The 16,023-nt window shown below is 50.3% G+C and overlaps 1 protein-coding gene across 2 annotated transcripts in view; it reads left to right on the top strand.

Moving 5' to 3' along the window:
- Window positions 1–16,023, top strand: part of ADAM12 (ADAM metallopeptidase domain 12) — a 350,145-nt gene that overhangs the window by 283,916 nt on the left and 50,206 nt on the right. For both annotated transcript variants that reach the window (XM_047824703.1, XM_047824704.1), the window contains 3 exons: window positions 6,093–6,270; window positions 10,658–10,747; window positions 12,716–12,911. In XM_047824703.1, coding sequence (XP_047680659.1) covers window positions 6,093–6,270; window positions 10,658–10,747; window positions 12,716–12,911 — 464 coding nt within the window. The remainder of the gene's footprint in view (window positions 1–6,092; window positions 6,271–10,657; window positions 10,748–12,715; window positions 12,912–16,023) is intronic.

Below are 16,023 nucleotides of genomic sequence, written 5' to 3'. Positions count from 1 at the left end.
TGAGTTTTAAATCTAGGTCAGTTGTTCCCAAACCTTAATTTTGGTAGTGTCAGAACACAGATGACCCTTGGAAACATTATGCTAAGTGAAAAAAGCCAGACCTAAGAGGTCACGTAATGTATGACTGCATTTATATGAAATGCCCAGAACAGGCAACTCCAAAGAGACAGAAAGCAGATGAGTGGCTGACAGGTCCTGCAAGGAGGAGGGAACGAGAAGTGACCACTTAATTAATGGGTATGGGGTTCATTTGGGGGGGGGGGGTGTAAGGAGAATGTTCTGGAATTCCATTGTGGTGAGGGCTGCACAACATTATGAATGTACTAAAAGCTGCTACACTGTATACTTTTAAATGGAGAATTTTACATGATGTGAGTTTCACCCCAATTTTTTTATTTTTTAATTTTTATTTTTTAATAAAACTTATTGTCATATTGGCTTACATACAACACCCAACGCTCATCCTCAATGATCACAACATCCACATTCCTCACAACATCCAAGTGCCCTCCTCAAAGCCCATCACCCATTTTCCCCTCTCCCCCCCCAACCCCCATCCACCCTCAGTTTGTTCTATGTATGTAAGAGTCTCTTGTGGTTTGCCTCCCTCCCTCTCTGTAACGATTCCCCCCCCCCCACCTTCCTCCATGGTCTTCTGTTAAGTTTCTCAAGATCCACATAGGAGTGAAAACATGATATCTGTCTTTCTCTGCCTGACTTAGTTCACTTAGCATAATACCCTCCAGGTCCCTCCACGTTGCTACACATGGCCAGATTTCCTTCTTTCTCATTGCCGAGTAGTATTCCATTGTATACATAAACCACAGCTTCTTTATCTATTTATCAGTTGATGGACATTTAGGCTCTTTCCATAATTTTGCTATTGTTGAAAGTGCTGCTATAAACATTGGGGTACAAGTTCCCCTCTGCATCAGCACTCCTGTATCCCTTGGGTAGATTCCTAGCAGTGTTGTTGCTGGGTCAGAGGGTAGATCTATTTTTAATTTTTTGAGGAACCTCCACACTGTTTTCCAGAGCGGCTGCACCAGTGTGCATTCCCACCAACAGTGCAAGAGGGTTCCCGTTTCTCCACATCCTCTCCAGCATCTATAGTCTCCTGATGTGTTCATTTTAGCCACTCTGACCGGCGTGAGGTGGTATCTCAGTGTGGTTTCGATTTGTATTTCCCTGATGAAGAGCGACGTTGAACATCTTTTCATGTGCCTGTTGGCCATCTGGATATCTTCTTTAGAGAAGCGTCTATTCGTGTTTTCTGCCCATATCTTCCCTGGATCATTTGTTTTTCGGGTGTGGAGTTTGGTGTAAAAAGTCACCTGGAGGGCTTGTGAAAACACAGATTACTGGGCCCTACCCCTGAGGTTTTCTGACTCCGTAGGTCTGGGTGGGGCCTGGGCATTTGCATTTCTGGTAAGTTGCAAAGTGATTCTAATGCAGGGGCCACACTCGGAGGACCACTCATCCAGGCATGTGTTGGGTGGGGGGATTTGTCCTCCGTGTTTACATCCGTGCATCAAGGGTTTCTTGATCACTGCCCACGTTCTGGCCATTCACTACAGGTAGTGCCACGCTGAACTGACATCAGTAATGACGAAAATGGGGTTTTTAAATGACTGAACTTGGAATCAAATCTAGCATCTGCCACCCCCTAACTGTACACTCTCAGTCCAATCCTTCGTCTTGTTTGCACAATGAGCATAGCGATACCTGTCTCTCTAGACTGCTTTGAATTTTTTTTTAATTTAAATTCAAGTTCGTTAACATACAGTGTAGTCTTGGCTTCAGGAGTGGAACCCAGGGTGTCATCTCTTGTGTATGACACCAAGTGCTCATCCTGAAAAGTGCCCTCCCTCATGCCCATCACCCATTTAACCCATCCCCCTTCACCGCCCCCAGCAGCCTTCAGTTTATTCTCTGTATTTAAGAGTCTCTTATGGTTTGACTCCCTCTGTTCCTATCTTCTTTTTCCTTCCCTTCCCCTATGTTCATCTGTTGAGTTTCTCAAATTCCACAAATCATATGGTACTTATCTTTCTCAGACTGACTTAAATCAACTAGCGTAAGACCCTCTAGTTCCATCCACGTTGTTGCAAATGGCAAGATTTCATTCTTTTTCATCGCTGAGTAATATTCCATTGTATACATTTAAATTTAAAAGCAAAAAAGCATTAAAAAAAAATAGTACTGTGAGAAAGCACCCACCATACCACCTAGCTAGTTCTCAATACATAGTTATTTTTTAAATATGTATCTGTATATGTCAACTAAATATATACGTTATAATTAAATATCATTTATATTTTTATATAATTTCTACATTATTTATATGGATGAGTATGCATGGTATATTTTATGCATACGTAAACGTGTCCATATTTTATTTCTATGGGTGGAGAGGCAGTGTGGGGCATGGGCGTGTCTGGTAGTCCCTTGGGCAAAGGTCGGATGAGGCAACAGTGGGAAGACATATTTGAATCATCTTGGGATCCTCCTCAGAGCTTCGAATATAATAGACGCTTGAAAGTTGCTTCTTGCCTAAGTAAGTACATGGGTGACAAGGGAAAGAGTAGTGACCACACTACACAAAAGGTTTAATTCTGTCATCCTAACCTCCTTCAAAGTTAGAAAGGAGGGTGACACTCACTTTCTGGTGACCCTCTTTTACGTGTGACTCCATTGAGGAAACAGCAATCTTAATAATCGCCGTGCTGATCGATCCCGCCCATGGATTCTTGATGTTGTCCTGGGGAGTAGACTCCGTACGTTGTTCATGGTTCACTGGCATATATTTCTTTGGCTCTTAAAGCAAGACATCAGTGGTTCGCTAGGCAACCAGTGGTTCTCGGGACGTCAAACGTTTTCAAATATGCATAGATCAGGATTGTATTGTAATTAGGAGAGTCTAATATTTGGTGCCATCAAATTCCCTTTTGCGATTTAAAATCCTTTACCATCACTAAATTCTGTTTATTGGGGGAAGGGCCATTGGGTTAGATACGATTTTTTTAAAATTTTTCATGTTTGTTTATTTTTGAGAGAGACAGAGTATGAGTGGGGGAAGGGCAGAGAGCGAAGGAGACACAATCCAAAGGAGGCTCCAGGCTCTGAGCTGTCAGCACAGAGCCCAACGCGAGGCTTGAACCCACCAACTGGGAGATCGTGACCTGTGCCGAAGCCGGACGCCCAACCTTGGGACTGAGTCACCCAGGCGCCCCTAGATATAATTTTTAAATATTCTCATTCTTACAACTGACAGGACCTCAGCAGAAGGGAGATGATGAGCATACCTTTGCTTGTCATTCAAAAATAGTTTCCTGAAAAGGGGGGAAATAATAAGAGTTTAGAGTTCTTATGAAAAATACCTTCAGCCATTATCAGTCTGGTCCGTGCAGAGCAAAGCTCCCCGCCATTTAATGATACTCCTTGGTAGTCTGCTTAGCATCAGCATGAATTTGGGTGGCCGAGAGGTCTTCTATTTAGCACGTTCCTCTAGACCAGTCCTGTCTCTCCATCTATCTTTGAAGCAGCTCTTCCCTCTGCCTGGAATGTTCCTCCTCCAGATGCACCCACAGTGTGGTCCCTCACCTCCTTCAGATGAGAGCTTCAAATGCCACCCCCCCACACACCCAGTGATGTCTTTCTCTACCACCCTTCCTAAAAGTTCAGTTCTTCCCACACACACCCTCTCCTCCTTGCCTGTTTAATTTTTCTCTTTAACATCCCTTTCTAGCACACTTCATTGGCCCCCTTACCTTTTGCATTACCCACCTGCCTGGCTGGAATGGAAGCTCCATGATAATCAGGATTTTTCAATGCTTTGTTCACTGCCTCCCCCCACCATTTCTAAGAGAAATAGAAACTTACCATCATGCAGGTAACTCTACTTCTGAGAGCATCTAGGAGACACACAAACGCATTTGTGCCAACAAGGATCTATTCTCCTCTCCCAAACGTTCTGAAGTTTAAGTCCTGGACTTACACTAATCCCATCCATCTTCTTACTGTCTATCCCTCTTCTTTAGTCTCATCTCTCCAAAGCCCAATATGCATCTGACATTTTGCAAGACAGTGAGACGGGAGGGTCTGGGGTTGGCCTCGGCCCCTAAGCCTTTAGCCTCCGAACACTGGTGGACGTTCTCCACCCATTTGTGAAACAGGGTGGTTCGCTGATCTTCTCTCAACTAGTGTTGTTCTTGCTCTCAACCCTTCCTGAGCTTCACCGGTGACCCTACTGTCTTTTCTAGTTAACTGTGAAAACATTCTAGAAATCCGTTCCTTTCCAGAATGCACTGATGAGAGTTCATCACAACACCTGGCTGCATAGCACATGAGAACAAGGTTTAGTGTCTGGATCAGGCCCTGAGCTACGTAAGTGTCCTAGGACTGTCAACACGGAAGGAGGTCTGATCCTTTGCCTTGATGAAACGTATTCCGTTGCAAAGGGAACAGCTCTCGATTCCCTGCACAACATACCATTGTCAACACAAAGCACTTCTAAATGGATAAAATTAGAATTTTCAGGTGATCATCACTTGAAGCTATTCGGCATCATTTTGATATCAAGAGTAATCTGTCTGCCGAGGGAGGTTCTAAAGATTTCGAAAGGGACTTTGTGACAGCACTAAAAGTAAGCCTTGCTTTATTATTATTACCTCTCCATCCAATGCAAGACCTGCGCTTACTCATTTATTTGTAGATTCGAATTCTACTCCAGAGTTAATCACCCGAGATGGATAAAACACATTAGGGGGGGATAAGACAGTGTTACCAGTTTATTAGCAGGAAATGATCCTGATCTCAAAATTTGCCAAATTATATTGAATGGTGGCTGGTCTGACATCTTTAGGGATACATCCAGCTTGCATTGGCTTGGCCAGTTGATTAGAATCCGGTAATAATGTCACCCCATAAACGTCCACATGGAAAGAGGGTGTTCAGGCTTGCCGGTCAACAGGCCCTACTTCCTCACTAAATAGCCGAACCTTCTGAGTTTCTGGCATCCTTGCCCCTCATAACCATCGCTGCCTCAAGATATGAGAAAATGCATCTGAAGAAAGAGTGAGCTACTCTATGTGTGTTGGGCAACACGAACTGCTGTAGGAAACAAGCCCCTAATTTTCAGTGGCTTATCATAACAGAGGTGGGTTTCCCACCCAGATGACACTCCGAGGCTCTAAGCTTCCGGTGGCTTCCCTCCTAGCAGGGAGTCAGGACCAGACGCCCCCTCCTAGGACATTGCAATACCCTGAGCTCAGCTGACCGAGGGGAACGAAAGGACCTGAAGAACCACAGTCCCTTTACCTTCAGCTGGAAGCATTCCGCATCACTTCACCTCTGTTCACGTTCCATTGCCGAGAATTAGTCCTCTAGCCCATCCTGGAGCAAGGGGGTGGGGCAGCCCCTCTGGACCATGGAAGGCGGAACATGAACTATGCCGGGAAGGTTGGCCAACTTTGCCACATCCACTGTAGCCCTGGTGTTTTAAGGCAAGAGCAGGGCCCACACTTCCAGTCCCCTGCGGTTTCTTACAGCTCTGCTTTCAGAGGCAGTGATCTGCCCTTCGTAGACCCGAATGCCAGCCTCAGCCGGCCCTCACCTACAGTGGGGTTGTGTCCATGGAACCGAGGAAGTGATACGCACAGTCATTTGTACCTGTCTCTTCCTTGTGCTTTCCAATGAGGACACCGGTGTGCGTTCGTATTACAAGCTGCAGGTCCCAAGGACTCTTTTTTTTTTTTTTTTTTTTTTTTGTCGTATCGTTTCGTGCGGAACTGTTCATGATTGTCCATCATGAGATGCTGTACAAATTTGTGGATTTGAAAACGGTCAGAAGAGGATTTGTTTCTTGGTAGAGCACTTCTTCCTTGGTAGCGTGGGTGCTGTATGGGGATAGATCTCAGGATGTAGCCGAGTGCGCCTCGTTTTATGCCGGGCAACTAAGCCTCGGTTCACTGGGACTGAGGGTGGACATGTGGGCAGCGCTCGTCCGCGAGCCGCGTGAATCTCTGTACGAGAGAAGGCTCGAGAAGCCACTCTGTGCCTCGACGGCTGACCGTTTCAGCTCTTCTCCGCAGGTTCCCGTTCCCCATGGTGTTCAGCAGCTGCAGCAAGGAGGACCTAGAGGCCAGCCTGGAGAAAGGCATGGGAATGTGCCTCTTCAACCTGCCAGAAGTGAAGCAGTCTTTCGGGGGCCAGAAGTGCGGGAACGGATATGTGGAGCAAGGAGAGGAGTGTGACTGCGGAGGGCCGGAGGTAAGAGACACCCCCTGGGACCGCCGCCTTGCATCTGTGGCTGGCAAAGGAGTTGGGACTTGGCAGAATTATGCGGCAGAACGAGAGTGCTAGAAACTCACGACGGACAGTCCTAAAGAGGCCCCCCCCCCCCCGCCTTGGAAAGTCCTAAAGAGCCCCCACCCCACCCCGCCTTGAACAGCTGTGCAAGCCAGGGCGGCCTTCTCTTGAATCTCAGAATAAGTTGTATCACTGGTTTTAAAAAGAAAGAATCTTCTCTATTGAAGGACACGGTCTAGGTGAGGCCAGCTGAGGAAAAGAACAATAAATAAAGCATTTAGCTTTGAGTTTAACAGAGAAGAAAGCTTGGGGAATGCTAGCTTCAGATGGCTAATAAGCATCATTTCTTTCTCTTTGCAAAGCGAGCAACCAGAGGGGAATTTGAATAAGCAACATTCATTTTTAACCAAGAGCTCCCACCAAGTAGAGAAACTGCCTGATGCCGCAGCCTTCTCTGTATGCACAACCCGAGGCTCCGGGCTCCTGCCTCTTTCTTGTTAGCTTTCAGAAGCAGTAAGCGGAAGCAGGGAACATTTGTATCCAGCAAAGGGCTTATTTAACCCTGTCTTCCAGCCAGTGTCAGGCAAATGTCTTGTTTCCGTAGGGCCCAAGATAAACTTCAGCAACATAAAAACTTATTTAACAGCCACTTTTTAATCTCCGAATGATCTTGAGAAGGAAGGAGAAAGAGAGCACACAGTGAGATCTCCTGGTGAAACAGGGGTCTCCTGGAAGCTTGGAGGAGGCAGTGTTTAGAATAAATCAAAGCAAGGAGTTTGTATGGCAAGCAGTCTGCATGTGGGATTCCCTCCCCGAGAGCTTATGCAAGCGGAAATGGTAGACGGGTTCAAGGCGGGCTTGGCTAGATTCACAGACAGGCTTGGTGAGGGCTTAGGAAGAGCATGTTTTGGAGGGCTGCTCCGAAAAGGGGATTCTAGGGTGGAAGGAAATGTGCAGAGATCCTGGGATATCCGTCAGATTCCTGTGCTCGTCAGACAGGCAACCGGTTGTAGAACCTTCTTCATATTTGTAATTCCCAAGGCTCTGCGTTTTCCCATACCAGCAGGAACAATCTTGGTCTCAGTCTGGCCAGCTCTGCAAGCATTTCAGGAGTGGATAAGTACTGGGGGATGGGGCTAGTAGAGGTGGTCCCAGCAAATGCTTGTGCGTCCTTTCCAGATCCGGGATTCAACAGCGATACCAGCACTGTCCACGGCAGCGATAATTTTGCTCACGGTGTGTTGGGGGTGATTGCTGTACAGGAGCCAGTCCTCATGCACGGGGTTACAGAAACTCTTCTGAAGATTAGTGGAGGAAAACTTGAAACTGTCATGGGATGGGGGGTACAACGGGGAGAGTCCTTGGGGACTTTGTTAATTACCTGCAGAAGAAAAACAAAACTAGGATACATTGCCCGCATTTCTCAGGAGAGGCCATGTGGACTTAAAATGGTTTCTCTTTGATTGGAACTCCTTGTAATTGTTTATTTACTCTGAGTAAGTTTGACAGCTCTTCCTAGAGTCACGGACTCTCAGGTGTAGGATGATCATCCGCAGTCATTGGCTCCATATTCCAACACCACCACCATCCTGTCAACGAATGTTTGAGGACCTGAAATTTGCCAGCCACCGATGTTATGGTCCTCAACTTCGCCTCCATCGAGGAGTCATTCAGCTTTGACGGGGTGCTTGCGATCTCTCCAGGCAGGACGTCATGGCAGGGCAGCACTGACTCAGTCAAACTCCTTCCTTAGGTAGAGCCATGTTCCGCTTGCATATAGTTCCCGACTGTATGTTTCTGTGGTTGGGTCCTTGTTTCACAGGACAAGTTCTTGATATCCGAAGAGATGACTCTCATTCTTTCCATCGACATTTCTTTCAAAGTCTGAGCAATCTTTCAAAGTTCTAGGCAAGCCTCTTACCTCAATTTGTAGTTTTTTAGTTTTTGCTTTTCAAATTGTGTCCAAGAGTATAACAACCCATATCCAGTTTCCAAACTGCTTTGACCAAAACTTTTAGTCGGCCCCGGGCTTAATTCACCTGCGCTCTTTAGGCCCCTGCCCAGCGCTCAGGCCCTGGAAATAGTCCTCACGCCTTTGCTTCGTGTTAGCCCGTGCGTTCCCTGGCCCCCAGAGGGACTCAATGTGTCACCACATCGGGGAGCGGACGGGACCAGAACTTCCCCAGCTCATAACCGGATTCCTCTTCTGCCCCCTTGCTCTCAGAAATAATCACTGTTTTCAGGAGGATGCATTGTAGACTTAATCTCAGTGCACTGTGATTAAGAATTTGTATCTACCGCCCACAACCCAAGAATGACATGGCCTTTGCAGAGAGTTCGCTAACGGCTTCATTATTCTTTTTTCTTTGGAGAACTAGTGTTCATTGGCTCTGTTGAACTTTCCCATTGAGTACTAACATAATATATGTATCAACAGATGAAGAATTTGTCTCTTCCGATACGTATAGTCCTGCAGAAGGAATAGATTCTGGGTAGTTAAAAAGGCAAGTGATTTCTGGAGCCTTCTGTACAGGGCATTGGATTTACATCAACCATAAGGATATCCTGACAACTCACTCATTCATCCAGCTAACGGGGTTGGGAAAGCAGCCTTATCTCCTTGTTTAAAGTCAATAGAATGACAGTAGCCTGCAAATATCTTTTAAACTTAGTTATCTTTCTCACATTATCAAGCCCCTTTGAAGTCAAAGCCATTCTACTTGGCTGCATTTCCATTTGAACTGCTGCTTATATTTTTTAGTGATTTGGTCGGGGGTGAGGAGGTAGTTCTTAAAGAATCTTAGGACCTAGTTTTCAGATGGCTGATTTAACAGAGATGCTCAAGGAAATGTGTAATTTGGTTAGTATGCCGTTAGTAGAGCCATTTAGACCACAGTGAACCGGACAACACTGCTGTGTATTTGACAGCACTGATCAGGAATGCAATCAATCAGTGGACTCCTTCTAAAAACAAAGCAAGTTCCTAAACTTCTATAAGTCCATGAGTTAGAAACCCTTCCTGTCATCAAAGTTACAGCTATGACTTCTGGTTGGCACTTTCGTCTTACTGTGTATGTTATATGCTCCGGATGTTTATAAGGTCCTTGAGCGAATTTAAAATTTCGTAACTTTGGATGGATGTATAATGGGAGCAAATCGTAAACACCAAATGAGAGCATGATTCATAGAGTCTCACACAGGACACAGTTCAGAGATCCAGGATCGTCCTAAATCTTCTGGATTATCCACAAAATTTTATTCATTGCGTTTGTAATACTGATGATAACTTCATTAACAGAACATGGTTTTCAGGAGTAAAATATTATACTATTAAAATACTACATGATTGGTTTCACTCTAATGGTATATATCTTCTTCTGCTCATGTCACATGCTAAATAAAAGGGCATTAGTTAATACCAAAAGGACATTAATTAATTAATTAATTAACACGAGGTAATACTAATGACCCCATGAACTCTTCTTTCGGATAATTCATTTTCTTCTAACATGTGTAAACTCTAGGTTATTGGGATGTTCTAAAGTACAAGGACTTCATAAATGCAGTAGGTAATATGTATGGACCTTTTGGGGAGAGCCGAGCAAAGGTGCCAATCCCTTGTAGGGCTTTTGTTAGAAGAGCGTGGGCACTTGTGAAGAACAACTTAACAGAGGAGGTCATTTTCCATCCTTTCCGAGAGAGCAGTCCATCTAATATGTGATCTCTCTGTTGAAATCCCTTGCAAATCCATGGGCACATCCCACAGACCTCCTTTCCGGCCTCTTGGTCATTCTGTTGTGCGTTTCGGACCTGAGAGGTGCCTTGTCCGGGTGAGGCAGCCACCTGTGCTGAGCAAGAGTCTTGGCTACCGCATTGGGCTGGAGGGCGGGGAACTGTGGTTCCACGATTGATTGGACCCCATTCCCTGCCGGCGTGCTCCAGATTAAAAGGGTCAGTATTTGAAGGGTTGAGTTTGTACACGCCTGTGTATATTTTTAAAGTGAGTTCAGAGTGTTCCGGCGATCCTGAGACCGTTCACTACCATAAGACCTGCATGATTCATGAATCAGAGGCCTTCCCACAGACCCCCAGCCACAGCCCACTTGACTGAATCGGGCAGCCCGCCTTCCTATGCACGCTCCCCTTACCCTCTGTGAAAGGCACAGAATGAGTGCTGTTGACTCTTCCCAGGGACTCACAGACCTTGGCAAGCTTCACAGAAGCTTGGCTTTGCTAGATGTGAAAATAATCTCAGGCTGGTTTTCAGCTCCTTCCCTTTATGGCCTGGGCCTTCCATGAGTAGTTACCCCACGAGACCCTGTCAAACAAGTCCCGCTCTCCTCCCCAGGAATGTACAAACGTCTGCTGCAATGCCACCACCTGTACCCTGAAGCCGGACGCTGTGTGCGCACATGGGCTGTGCTGTGAAGACTGTCGGGTGAGCTCTCTCGGCCCCGAGGCCACCCCCAGGTTCAGGTGCTTCCACAATGACACAGGACGAGCGAGGCAACAGGATGGCTTCCCGGCCCCTCTACTGTGAAAACCGTAACTCCTCACCGTGCAAGCCGGTGTCCCCCACTGTTGTCCAGTCTTCGTGTGAAATGCACACTTTATTTATGTATCTATTTTTTTTTTTTTTTGAGAGAGAGAGGGGGGGAGAGAGAAAGCATGAGCAGGGGAGGGGCACAGAGAGAGGGAGACAGAATCCCAAGCAGGTTCTGCAGTGTCAGCACAGAGCCCGACATGGAGCTCGAACTCACGAACTGTGCCATCAGGACCTGAGCCGGAACCAAGAGTCAGATGCTTAGCCCGCTGAGCCCCCCAGGCGCCCCCTCCAATCTTCGTGTGAAATGCACACTTGAATGCTAAGTCATCGGTGATCAGTCATTTATTTACGGGTTGGAAAGGAATTGTTCCCCAAAACTCTGGCTCACTGTGACACACTCCAGTTGTGCTGCTGGACGCTGGTAAGATGTGTGGTCCTATTACCATGATGGGAGCAGCTAGAGAGAGAGTCTCCACCCCGGTCACTCAGCCTCCGCTCTATCCCAAGAACATCTACCTGCTGGGCTGAGAAGCCATGCGGGTCGTTCCGGGGAATATACGTAACCACCTTGATCTTGATGTCCTCCCAACACAAGGATTGGCCCACCCAGCCCGAACAATGGCGGCCCTTTGATACTTTGGTCATTGCTGCTGCCATGACAGATTGCCATTTGTTTGGGCAATTGCATTGTTTGTCTCGTCATTCAGAGCTGAGATCTGACTGAGGAGAAGCCTGAGCTTTTGATTCAAAGGTTCCAAGGGTGGACTTTCTTTCTTTTTCAATTAAGCGATTGATCTTGGCATTCTGCTTGCAGGAAACTCCCTCTCCACTCCCCACCCAGCCCCGCGATTCAGAAGTGCATTACAGCATCTTACGTTCAGCCTAAAATATCCATCCTGCCCTTTCTCTCCGTGATTAACTTCTGGGGGGACGTTCAAGGAAGCTGACACCACCACCACCCCCACCCCGGGCACACAGCTGCTGGCCATGGAAGGGGGTGGGCGGGGGTGGGGCAGGTCGCTGGCCGTGTAGCCTCTGACAAGCCACTCTGAGCCTCGGTTTCTTCAACCACAGGAAGGTGAGGCATTGGCCGATGGTTCCTAACATCTTTTACGGCTCCCTTGCTTCACTTCTGCCCCGTGAAGTCCTACAGACAGGTTTCCAAGTCCATGATTTGATGACAAAGTGAAATACAATTGTCACCGAGCCCTCGGAATGATTTTTGTCCTCTTGGCCACAAGTGCTAACACTGTAGGAGCAAACCTCATCTTAAAACACGTGGCGACTAGAGATCTTCAGAATTAAGGAGCCCATCGGCCGGTACTCCCTGCCCATGCCTCCTTTGAGGTGACAGGTGCCACCAAGCAGCCTGTCTCCTCATCAGAACACCCTAATGTCGCACGAAATTAAAAACAGGCAGCTCTTGGGGCTCCTGGGTGGCTCAGTTGGTTAAGCGTCCGACTTCAGCACAGGTCACCATCTCATGGCTCATGAGTTCGAGCCCCGCATTGGGCTCTGTGTTGACAGCTCAGAGCCTGGAGCCTCCTTCAGATTCTGTGTCTCCCTCTCTGCCCCACCCTTGCTCACGCTCTCTCAAAAATACATAAACATTACAAAATGAAAAAAAAAAGAGGCAGCTCTTGATTGCCCCCCTCCCTAGTGGAAAGGTAAACCCCAGAGCCCAGAGCAAGATTCTGTGTATTTAACGACTCTCCGTGTCTCTCTCTTCCCTTGGGATCCTTGCCCCTTGATGTGAGGCTTCGGGAGGATGGCCCGGCCCCGGCTCTGGCCCAGGAGCGCTGCCGGGAAGCCGCTTCCCTTTCCTGCGGTGCACGGGCCATAAACAGCCTCTCCTTCCAGCTAAAGCCTGCGGGAACGGCATGCAGGGACTCCAGCAATTCCTGTGACCTCCCCGAGTTCTGCACGGGGGCCAGCCCCCAGTGCCCGGCCAACGTGTACCTGCACGACGGGCACCCGTGTCAGGGAGTCGACGGCTACTGCTACAACGGCATCTGTCAGACCCACGAGCAGCAGTGCGTCACGCTCTGGGGACCAGGTATGTGGCCGCCCCCGGTGGGCGCGGGGCCGTGGGGCTCGGGGAGCTCGCTCGGTTCCTGTAAGCGTCGCTCCCGCCGCGCCGTCTGCAAAGCTTCCCTCCCTTCAGCTGGAGCGATTGGCTCCCTGGAAGACCTGGGGCCGTGCCGGGCGCTGGGCGTGCAGAAAGGGGCACTGCCCGGAGCGCGGCCCACTGACAGATGTGTGATCACCTGCTGTGCGCCCTGTGGAGCGACGGGGAGGACCAGCCGTGACCCCTGCCCTCAGATGGCTTAACAGTCGTTGGGCAGACAGATAGAACTTCCTACCCACTCTGATCACGTAAGTGCTTCTTGGTGCTCGGGCAAGAGAAAGTCCTGGCAGACTCGCCGCGTGAGGAGCCTGTGACCAGGAAGGACAAGGAGGGGTCACTCCTGACGCAGGGAGCAGCGAGCTGGCATGTGGAAAGGGCTGCCGGGGCGGGAGGCCGGGACCCCAGGGTGCAGAGGAAGAACGTGCAGACAGGTGTTGGAGGGCCTCGCGAGGCATCCGGGTTCTAAAAGCAGAGTGGTGGATGTGTGCGTTCCCGAAAAAGGCACCCAGACGGGCAGGTGGCCAGGAAGCAGCTGCTGGGGCAGTTAGGGGCTGTCCACTCCGTGCTTCCTGAGTGCAGGATGCTGGGCCAGACGCTCCGTATGACTCATCCCTTCCAGCCCTCCAACAGGAGAGAGGTAGGGGACATGACTACGGTTCAGAGAAGGTGCAGCTCAAATTCAGAGACCGGAAGTCAGCTTCCTGATGGTGTAAGGCTGGGATTGGCGCCCAGGCCCACGGGCCCAAGAGCCATACGTAATGCACGCTGTGTGGCTGTGCCCAAGAGCCAGGCCTAGAACAAAACTTCCACGGAAGCTCCGCAGTGGAGTGGATGCTGGGACGCCACAGGAGGAAGACTCGGGCCCCTGGACGTGGCTCTCTGTTGGCCCATCTTCTGGGGCCGGGGGTCCAGGGCCCCCGTGGGGCAGCCGGGACCCTGAGGACTCCTCACCCCAGCGTTTGCTGCCTCTGCCCCCCCCCTCCGGGATTCCAGCAGCGAATCCAGTCCCCCAGAGAGCGCTTTCCAAGAGTGCGGCCCCCGCCCCGTCTTGTCCTTCTCCCTCCTCCCCGCCGCCTGCGGAGGTGACCTCAGTGCTGGCCGGGGACACCAGCTGTGGCACGGCCACCGTGGTCAGCCAGGCAGAGAGCCAGGCAAGCTCTAGAGGAAGGGAAATCCGATATTGGGTCTTCGTCAGACTTTGACGTGTGAGGTTTCGGTTTCAGGGGTGCTGAGGGCAGTAAACGAGGACAGAAAATGGTGACCGGTCATCAAAGCTCGGGTGTTCAGCGGGGTGTGAAAGCAGTGGCCAGGCAGGGAGAGCAAGGACCGCTGTTTCTGAGGGTTGGGTCCCGTCGTCGAGCCCGCGGCCCCACCAGCCGAAGATGGCCCTCTGTACTTGGATGGCCCTGAGGGGCAAGAAGGAGCGGCGTGGTGCAGCCGGGGGCTGGTGCAGCCCGTTCACCATGTCTGGGAGGAGCTCTCCCGGGGCTCCTCAGGCTCTGCGGGTCCACTCGGGCACAAAGCGGGAGGCCCTCAAAATACACGCGTCAGGGGCGCCCGGGTGGCTCAGTCGGTTAAGCGGCCGACTTCGGCTCAGGTCACGATCTCGCGGTCCGTGAGTTCGAGCCCCGCGTCGGGCTCTGTGCCGATGGCTCAGAGGCTGGAACCTGTTTCGGATTCTGTGTCTCCCTCTCTCTCTCTGACTCTCCCCCGTTCATGCTCTGTCTCTCTCTGTCTCAAAAATAAATAAACATTTAAAAACAAATTTAAAAAAAACAATACACGCGTCAGATGCCCGGCTGGGCTCTGAGCAGGTCAGTGACTTCAAACACCTTTCAGTCAAGCGAGGTCACTTTGGGACAGCGGCTACCACTGCAGGCCACATCCTCGTGGCCTGAAGCATCCCTGGTGGCCGCTCCTCCCCAGCCTTTCTCCGGACTCAGCAGTCTCCCCGCTTCTCGAGTTACAGGGGGAGTCATGACGCTCCCTTCCAAAACGGCCTTCTGTGGCCAGAGCACACACAGCACTTGGAGCCTTCGGAGGCCAATGTGCTCTCCGATGTCCCGCTGTATTGCAGCGTCTGGCCCCATTTCCAAAGTGAGGTCAGCTTGAACTCCGCGGCTCTCTGTGAGCCATCGCCACCGTGTGACTCAGCTGGCTGCGCGCCTTAGATTCCTGGTGACCGAGGCGGGTATTTATCTCATCGGATCAGGCCTTCTCAAGCTGCCTGACCAGAGAGAGAGAGAGAGAGAGAGAGAGAGAGAGAGAGAGAGCGCGAGCGCGCACGCGAGCGAGCCAGACAGGCAGGCAAACCGACAGCCTGACTCACAGACTGAGCTTTTCAAAAGCGAGAGCAATAGGAAGTTCCCTCCTGTGGATTCTCAGCATCCTCGTGGCTGACGGTGAGGCTGGCAGCCTGGTGGCCCCGGGGACCCACACCAGCTCCTGAAGAGGGCCGCTCCCCCGGAGCTCCTCGCTCGCCTCCCCTCTCCCCTGCCGCCCCCCTGAGGGCTGAGGACGCCTGTGCCGGGGCGGTGGCGCGATCGCCCTGAGAGGGTCAGTGCACGTGGACCGAGCCTTCCTGGCATCAGGGAGGCTCAGCGTTCCTGGAAATGACAAGCTTGGGGATCCGCCTCAGGCTCAGGGCTTTAGGGGTTCAGTGCACTCCAGCCAACTCCTTCTCAGGACTTCAGGTCGCTGCACCAACTTCCTCAGGAGGGCGGAGGACGAGCGCGCCAGTACCAGCGGGGGCCCTCCACACCGGGGACCTTCTCAGAAGGGCCTCTGGCCACCTCCTGGGTAAATGCAGCGGGTTCCTTCCCTTCCCTGGCAGTGCAGCTGTCTTGTGGTCTAGTTCAAGGGCGCTGTATGAGTTTCCTGCGGCTGCTGTAACAAATGACCACAAATTTAGCGGCTTACGACAACACAGATTTGTCGTCTTCTGGCCCTGCGAGTTGGAAACCCTAAAACTGAGACGTTGGCAGGGGGACGTTACTTTTGCAGGCGTATCCCTGCGCCTCCGCCAGCTTCCTGAGGCCCC

Source organism: Prionailurus viverrinus, chromosome D2 (genome assembly GCF_022837055.1).
Source record: "Prionailurus viverrinus isolate Anna chromosome D2, UM_Priviv_1.0, whole genome shotgun sequence".
In the NCBI taxonomy this organism is placed as follows: domain Eukaryota; kingdom Metazoa; phylum Chordata; class Mammalia; order Carnivora; family Felidae; genus Prionailurus; species Prionailurus viverrinus.
Note: the sequence above shows the minus strand (reverse complement) of the source record. Positions and strands in the feature narration are given on the sequence as shown.